Source organism: Argopecten irradians, chromosome 15, assembly GCF_041381155.1.
Source record: "Argopecten irradians isolate NY chromosome 15, Ai_NY, whole genome shotgun sequence".
NCBI classification, from domain to species: Eukaryota; Metazoa; Mollusca; class Bivalvia; order Pectinida; family Pectinidae; genus Argopecten; species Argopecten irradians.
In genome coordinates this window covers 18,045,988-18,055,588 of record NC_091148.1, presented here as the reverse complement: position 1 = coordinate 18,055,588, position 9,601 = coordinate 18,045,988, and the positions used below count along the sequence as shown (strand labels likewise).

At 33.5% G+C, this 9,601-nt stretch overlaps 1 protein-coding gene across 6 annotated transcripts in view; it reads right to left on the bottom strand.

Moving 5' to 3' along the window:
* Positions 1 to 4,313: 4,313 nt before the first annotated feature.
* Positions 4,314 to 9,601, bottom strand: part of LOC138308958 (solute carrier organic anion transporter family member 4A1-like) — a 57,229-nt gene continuing 51,941 nt past the window's right edge. For 5 of the 6 annotated variants that reach the window (XR_011206169.1, XR_011206170.1, XR_011206168.1 and 2 more), the window contains 4 exons: positions 8,505 to 8,674; positions 8,081 to 8,145; positions 4,971 to 7,384; positions 4,314 to 4,835 (listed from right to left, as the gene is read on the bottom strand). Coding sequence is in view for 1 of the 6 variants with exons in the window: in XM_069250017.1 (XP_069106118.1) it covers positions 6,939 to 7,384; positions 8,081 to 8,145; positions 8,505 to 8,674 (681 nt within the window). In the remaining 5 variants the exon portion in view is untranslated. Of the gene's footprint in view, positions 4,836 to 4,939; positions 7,385 to 8,080; positions 8,146 to 8,504; positions 8,675 to 9,601 lie in introns of those variants that run through there. The other variant, XM_069250017.1, reaches the window with a different exon arrangement.

Below are 9,601 nucleotides of genomic sequence, written 5' to 3'. Positions count from 1 at the left end.
GTTTCATGTTTGATGGTGTTTTTGAGTAGAACATTATATAATGATTACACATGTATTTACCTAGTAAATGACTGGTCCATGTGATTCATATAAGTTTTCCTGGGTAACAGCACAGGGTCTTGTAACATATTTTTGAGGATAAAGGGATGCTGTGTATATATATACTACACAGTACTCCAATCTCAACGCCATTCAAACTATGTTACATACCCCTGTGGGTAAATTTGTGTGACCATTATTTGATGATATACATACAAACATACAGTCTCGTCACATACACAATTTGTTATATGCTGAGGTTATTAGTTCGTAAACAAGAATTATGTAATTTTCTCTGAAAAAAATTTGTTATGGTCACAAGTACATGATGTCACTATCAATACCTACTGGCAAGGGTAGATAACTCTGTAATTACTTGTACAGTTTCCCAAATTTCACTGGCTATCCACTGAAAATATAATATAACATCAGACCTGGCTCTAGTTTTAGTAATATTCCTTAACCAACAGAAAAAGCTTGAAAAAGCTGGAAATAATTACAGAAATTAAAAAAAATTCTCAGATTATGTAACCTTCCTGTACCTATAACATGTATTTATCACATAATCCGCCTGATATCCAGTGATATTGTCCGTGCTATATTTTTGCATATGTCACTATAGTGTTATATGACCTGGGGCGATTTTCATTGGCTTGAAATTCATTGTGACGTCAGCCAGAAACAATAAAATGACGTCAGGATTACGAGGATGGCGGAACAAAATGGCAGCCTCTGGTGGAGTTTCATGGATTACATTTTGACATGAAATTCTTTGTTATGTAGGTATTTGTAGATATGTGATAAAAAGTATCTTAAATTTGTGATCATTTCATATGAGATTTTATGAAACGTGTCTACGAAGTTTTATATATTTTTGCGAGCCTTGGCGATGTAACATCCTATAATTATTGTATGCAGAACTTTAATTTAAGTAATTTCTTTAAGTTACGGGATATTGGTAAAACTGTTTCTATGGTATGTTTGTGTTCCCTTAATTTGATTGTTCAGTGTATCAATTAACAACAGATTCCATTAAAAAGCTGATTGTAAGGATTATTGCAATGTAGCTCCATAGACCAATATACCAATACATTCACAAGTAATAAACATAAATAAGATTTTTTGTTCATGGTGTAAAATTGACTTACTATACAAACATTACAACAATCACAGAACATTGAATGATTTAAAGTTGACACAAAAACATTCACTTGTTGACAACTTACACAACACCTAAGACATGTTTTCAATGATTAAAACATCAAACAGACATTTTACACAAATAAAAATACTTTACACAAACTCTTAACATTTTAAATTATTAATTTTTACAAAATTGTCAACAAATACTGTGTATATAGTAGCACTTCTAAGTATCATTTAAAACATGACAAATACAGACAATAACACAACTATACCGACATCGCCGTAATTAGCGCCCCTCCTTTTTTATGGAGAAAAGTTGAAGTTGTATAAACTTTTTTATGGATTTAACAAAGTTTTACAACATGTGATGCCTCTAACATCAACATTGTGTCCAATATATGTGGGAATCTTTTACATGTGAATCCTGAATACAACATCTGTAATAATACATTCAGAAAGGGTTCATATACATATTTCTTTCATACCTACACGTGTAATACTGGCTGGTCTAGGGCAATATACTCATGTCGCCTGAGGCTGTATTGCATGGCTACCCATGCAATAAAGCCTCGTGACGTCATGGCGTCAACAAAATCTCTATTTCCTCGGTAAAATTTTAACATTTTTTCACAAAATTGACTGGTTTTACTATAAAAGATGCAAGCAACGGAATTTGTGTTGAAAATATCACGTAATTTTTCATGTATGGAAATTGACTTCCAGTCGTGGATTTCTTCAAATTTATTTCAAAATGTCGGGATGTTATAGTTGTAAAATTGCAATAAAACGTCGAGGTATGAAAGAAAAATACTCTTTCATAAGTGGATATGAAGGATAGGGATATTCTACCCTCGGGATCACAAAATGTTGCATAACCCTTGACAAGCCTCGGGTTTTACTACATTTTGTGACCCTCGGGTAGAATATCCCTATCCTTCATATCCACATATGAAAGAGTCTTATATCACTATACTTACATTTTGGTTCATTAATAAGCGTCACCCTTTCTTACAATTATCTAAGTGCCCTGGGCGCTAATTACGGCAAATACGGTAAATGTAAAGCCACCCTTAAAGCTGGTGTGTCTCATCAACACACAGACTTAATATGGACTCCATTCTAAATACCTAATATAATTCTTACTCAGGCAATATTTTTTTAAAGATTTACATATATATAAACAATTCAAAATAAAGAAAGATGACATCTCTTTTTCACAATAAGCCATTATTGAACACAAAATATTACACAGTGAAACCTCTGTAACAAAACTGCCTAGAGGTCTAAGTAAAAGAGGTCTTTTGAACAGGGTAGTCACATAATCTCATTTTCACACGGAACATCAAGAACAGTAACTCTGTATGATACCAGTAGACAACTGCATCAAGAAGAGTAACTCTGTATGATACCAGTAGAGCAACTGCATCAAGAACAGTAACTCTGTATGATACCAGTAGAGCAACTGCATCAAGAACAGTAACTCTGTATGATACCAGTAGACTGCATCAAGTACAGTAACTCTGTACCAGTAGAGCAACTGCATCAAGAACAGTAACTCTGTATGATACCAGTAGAGCAACTGCATCAAGAACAGTAACTCTGTATGATACCAGTAGAGCAACTGCATCAAGAACAGTAACTCTGTATGATACCAGTAGAGCAACTGCATCAAGAACAGTAACTCTGTATGATACCAGTAGAGCAACTGCATCAAGAACAGTAACTCTGTATGATACCAGTAGAGCAACTGCATCAAGAACAGTAACTCTGTATGATACCAGTAGAGCAACTGCATCAAGAACAGTAACTCTGTATGATACCAGTAGAATAACTGCATCAAGAACAGTAACTCTGTATGATACCAGTAGAGATAACTGCATCAAGAACAGTAACTCTGTATGATACCAGTAGAATAACTGCATCAAGACAGAACAGTAACTCTGTATGATACCAGTAGAATAACTGCATCAAGAACAGTAACTCTGTATGATACCAGTAGAATAACTGCATCAAGAAAGTAACTCTGTATGAACCATAGAATAGCATCAAGAACAGTAACTCTGTATGATACCAGTAGATAATGCATCAAGAAACGAGTAAAAACTGCATCAAGAACAGTAACTCTGTATGATAACAGTAGAGCAACTGCATCAAGAACAGTAACTCTGTATGATACCAGTAGAGCAACTGCATCAAGAACAGTAACTCTGTATGATACCAGTAGAGCAACTGCATCAAGAACAGTAACTCTGTATGATACCAGTAGAGCAACTGCATCAAGAACAGTAACTCTGTATGATACCAGTAGAATAACTGCATCAAGAACAGTAACTCTGTATGATACCAGTAGAATAACTGCATCAAGAACAGTAACTCTGTATGATACCAGTAGAATAACTGCATCAAGAACAGTAACTCTGTATGATACATAAGATAACTGCATCTATCAGAACAGTAACTCTGTATGATAACAGTAGAATAACTGCATCAAGAAACAGTAACTCTGTATGATACCAGTAGAATAACTGCATCAAGAACAGTAACTGTATGATACAGTAGAATAACTGCATCAAGAACAGTAACTCTGAGTAGTGATAACTGCATCAGAAATATTGATACCAGTAGAATAACTGCATCAAGAACAGTAACTCTGTATGATACCAGTAGAATAACTGCATCAAGAAGAGTAACTCTGTATGATAACAGTAGAATAACTGCATCAAGAACAGTAACTCTGTATGATACATGCATCAAGAACAGTAACTCTGTATGATAACAGTAGAACTGCATCAAGAAAGTAACTCTGTAGTACGCATCAAGAAATCTGAAACTAGATACTGCATCAAGAAAGTAACTCTGTATGATACCAGTAGAATAACTGCATCAAGAACAGTAACTCTGTATGATACCAGTAGAATAACTGCATCAAGAAAGTAACTCTGTATGATAACCAGTAGAAAAATGCATCAAGAACAGTAACTCTGTATGATACCAGTAGAATAAACTGCATCAAGAACAGTAACTCTGTATGATACCAGTAACATGAGCAACTGCATCAAGAACAGTAACTCTTATGATACAGTAGAATAACTGCATCAAGACAGTAACTCTGTATGATACCAAGCAACTGCATCAAGAATGGTCTTATTAATCATAGCAAATGGTCTTAATACAGAGGTGGTCGTTAAGGCTGGTTTTATGTATGGCATTAGTAATACCTGAGACTAATTAAACCTTGTATAATTGAAATAATGGGTAGGTGGCCCATACTGCATGTGCTTGAATCTCTTTTATATCCAATTGGTCTTAATACACAGGTCAGAAAATGTTAAAATTAGTCATAAAGGATCCATATGAGTGGTCTCATTAGGCAGGTGGTCTTAGTGCAGAGGTAGTTGTTATGGTGGTAAACCTACTATAAAGGACACCTGTCTATAACAGACAGGCTCATCAACCCAACCAGGTACAATTTACTATGTAATAAACTCTTTATAAAGGACACCTGTCTATAACAGACAGGCTCATCAACCCAACCAGGTACAATTTACTATGTAATAAACTCTTTATAAAGGACACCTGTCTATAACAGACAGGCTCATCAACCCAATCAGGTACAATTTACTATGTAATAAACTCTTTATAAAGGACACCTGTCTATAACGGACAGGCTCGTCAACACCATTTGGTACAATTTACTGTGTAATAAACTCTTTATAAAGGACACCTGTCTATAACAGACAGGCTATCAACAATTTACTATGTAATAAACTCTGTATGAAGGACACCTGTCTATAAAGAACATTCTGCTTTGGTGTCCGTTATAGACAGGTTTGTAGTTGCTATGATAGGTTTTACTATTACCTATGGGTACACATGCTATTTTTAAGCATGATTTTATTCAAAGTTAATGGACCATTAATCCATACAAAGTTAAATCAAACATAAAAATGATCTAGTGTACAGCTGCTGTAAGTTTCATTAGGTATTTTTTACCAATTTATCATAATCAATAAACAGATATGAATCCAACATGATTTTCTTGAAGTGCCAGGAATATTATATTTGTGAAATCTGTAACCATGCCAACGGTAACCATAACAATAAATGCCCAATGGAATGTTTTATCCTTAGTTATATATGTATTATATATACTTAAAGATGAATGAATGTTAAAATTTGTGAAATTATTGATCGTGTGCCTTAAATGACCTATAAAAGGGCTTTACAATGATTACTGTTTGCTTTAGATATTAAACAAATTAACCTGACGAAATATCTACATAAAATACGTGTACAAAACATTACAAAACATATATTTAAATAAACAAATTACTACAATATTTACTTAAATATTCCTAGACAAAAATATACTAGTCATATATGAAATCGCCCAGAAAGTGCACCAATGATCTTATTTGTTCAATAACTGAAAAAAAATACAATAAATAGTTACAATAAATACATATCAACTAAAAGTTACTTCTTCCATTGATTTTTGCCCTAAGACAATATTTCTTAACTCTAATTTGTAAACTAATAAATTATTTACATTTTAAAGGATAAATATGAGAAATTTCAAATTAAAATAATGGTTTTATGGACAATACATAATTTCATGAAAAATGTATTTTGTGATTTCTTAGCAGTCGGATAGCACAATTGGTAAAATGTAGTTTGATTAGTTTAATGGCTTATCAACCTACTCACCCCTAAAAGGTTATAATGGAATGGCCTAGTCTTTGGTTTAGAAAAGCCTATGTGTCTTCAGGGGTGGTTGAGTTGACTGGTCATTTAAGGATATGCCAAGTATAATCTTTGATTCCATGTTTTACAAACTAATTCTTTTTATCACTCTACATTTTGCACCTCAATATTCACTGTCGCATCTTTCACACATCTTCATCGTTTATACATGTAATGCACCATATAAATAGCACCATTTTGTTTTGACAATGTAAATTTTGTCCACAGTAAACTTTAACGGCCATCAGGTTTCACTTTTTTTTTTGAAAAATTAGTTTGTGAAGATTAACATTTAATAAAATAAAGATTGAATGGAATTTCTTATCAATAAAAATGTTTTGGATTTACACCCACGAGGACAGAATAATCACAAATTTTTCGCACATTTTATTCCCAAAAATAAATATCACACGAAATAAAGCTGCTTTACAGAATTCTACATGAACCTTCATATATTACTTAACACAAGACTTTTGGTTCAGGTAAATACCATTTACTATAAATACTTAATTTGAATATTCGGTCTTAGCATATTTTAGAGTTGCCTCCCTTATAGGTAGGTATCAAATGTTACCTCATTATTTTATGAGCACAATTTACTTCCTTCTCTGAGAAAAGTATGACTTTACACTCGCAAACACATGACATCACAATCAATACCTACCCGCAAGGGCAGATAATTCTGTAATGCAAATACAGAATTTATCTTTCATGAGTAAAATTCTATATGTTACTATTGTCAAGAATCACCACTGTATATGTATAATGATGAATAAGATACAAAATATGAAGCTATTATTGCATCTTTCATAAATCATAATTGTGAAATGTAACTGAATTGGCAACAATACAAAACAACAAAAACAATAATTTATTTAACAGACGAAACAAATTATTTTCTTAAATATAAACAAAAATTGAAATGTCACTGCAATTATATTAGCAATGTAAAATATAGAGATCTAACACATTGAATTTCTAACAAAAATTTAATAAATAAACAAAATTATTCAAGTCAACAAAAACTTATCTTGTGTAGTAAATACTGTATCTCCGTCACTGACATCTTCATCTATATACAAGATATCATTATTTATAGGTAATTCATCGTGTAGGGAAGATGTCATAGTGTCTATACTCTGAGTTGTCTCTCTTTGGCGGTGCCCATTTTGAATTGTCTCCCTTGGTAAATCTTTAGATGACAGAGAGGTGGCACCACTGTCTTTGTCCTCAGATTCTTCACTGCCCTCTTGTGGTGAGCCTCGGTAGAGGATCAGAGCCAGAAGGAAGAATAAAGTGGAGAAAAACTTGCCAATGAGTCCCAACATTAAAAGATTATTGCTCATGTTTTGATTGTCGTAGAAGAAACAGGATCCGTCCTGTCCACAGTCTTTTTGCCACAACACACATGACACGTCTATCAACTTCCCAAACAACATTGGTCCAGGGATTGATCCTGAAAAATATCAAATAAGAATTCAAGATATTTTAAAGCTGTAAATTGCATAAGTAACGAACTTGGTTAGCGAATGATTATCAAATAGGTATCAGGGGAGACAACTGTAAGGACTACATTATTAAATTATTGAAATATTTTGTGGAAATTGCAAAATTATTTTATTCATTATCATCATAGTACTTACTCTTTACTAAAACCGACTCCTAATGTTTCCTTTTTTCATTCAAGAAATCAAAAGTACATTTTACATCAAATTCAAAATAATACTTAGGGAGCAGTCCATTATGAAATTTCAAGTGCAAAGGTCTGTTACACAGGTTTAAATGTAATGAATCGGGTACATTGTATTTAAGACAATTAAATGGATCATGTTACAATAATCACAGATTAGAGGTCATTGAATCAAGGTCATACAATGGCTTGGGGTTTCAAATGTGTTTAAAAAAACATTTTCTCTAAAACTTCACTCTCTAGACTCAGACTTTATCCATTGAATCCATTGACACTTTTTTCAAGCTTGACACAGCAACCGTTCTTCCATTCATCAACTTTACTGTATATGGCAATAAGTTAAGCCCCCTCTTGGCAATAAGCCCCTTCCTCTTTTTATCTTTTTTCTATGGTTTTATATATAGTTAGTTAGTTATACTCAATCTTCCCCTAGCTATATACAATGTATGATGGAATACCTACCCAGACACCTTGCTATGATCCACTGTATACCCAGGGCAAATGATCGCTCCGCTGGGGGCACACACCTTCATAATAAACCACATTGCAATACACAGCTCAAGTTAGGTCACGATGACATGCATGTAATTTAATTTCAAGTTAGGAGTTTTCAATAGGTCATTTAACAAAGAGCACAATTAGGTCAAATTATGGTCACCATGACCTATATCAAGAGTTCAATTATCATTATTGTCTGACAATTAGGTGCCCATAACTTTATATATTCCTTCTGATAAGACTAGGTCAAACATGGTCACTATGACCTATATTATCAATCAACCATTTTTGTTTGACAATATGGTGTCTTATAACTATTCCTTCTGATAAAAATAGGTCAAATCAAGGTCACACCAACCTAGATGATAAAGTACTATTTATAGCTTACCTTAGGGTAGCTGCAAGTGCTGGCATACTAGAGGTGAAGGTCAGAAGCATTAGTAATCCAAATATGGGCATGAAGATGGGGAGAAGACTACAGGCAGTGTCACATTTTCCGTCGACAGCCGTCTGACTGTCCTCAGATGTCGGGTTCACACAGCTACAGTTATGATACACCTTATAACAGAATTTAAAAGTAAAACATATCTAGTAATTATAGTAGTGACATCTATAATACAGACGTGTTTTATATATACATGTATTAAGGTTTACAAACAAAAACTTCATGATAAACATGTTAACATATTGCAATCAAACCTATCTATAAAGATCCCCCCCTACTTCCACCCCACTCCCCGCTCCAGGAAACAGCAGCCAAGTAGATTGCAGAGCCAGAGCATCATATCCACGATGATTTTTACCCACAATCCTACACATGAATCCAAAATGGCCCCCGAAACCTTTAAGTTCTCAGTGCAAGCTGAGTGTTGAACATAGGGTTTTCTTATATTTTCAAACATGTGTTACCTTCAAAGTGATCTTAATGAGCAGATGTTCATTACACAGAGGTGGTCAATAAGGTAGGGTTAACTCTACAGTGTATTACCTACAAAGTTGTAAAAAATAGTAGTATTTTAATTACTTCCCTTTGCTGTTTCATCATTTTGTCTACTATTTTTTAATCTTACTAATGGAGCAGTGGCAATAATGAGGCCAAATGGCCCAAAAAATATCAATTTATGATTTTGTCTTAATACACATTTAATACATATTTTCTATTAATGTGATACTTGATAGATAAAAAGATGGAATTTGGCAGAAAAATTGTGACGTCACGTCCCCAAAATTTGGCGGGAAACGTCACGTTATTTTTAGAAATTACTTAAAATGGCAAATTTTTTGTTGTTCAATTCAATATTTAACTACCTCCGCATTTGTGTACCAGCCTGAAATGTTGCTTATAGAACTATCAGCCTACAATGAAGACTATCTCCAAAAATATTTTTGGTACATCCTTGCGGAAGCATTCAAAATTAAACAAGTAGGTGAGAAAATGGAGCCTTTTTCAGGCCTAAGTAACTACGTTGTCATAACATAAAGTTA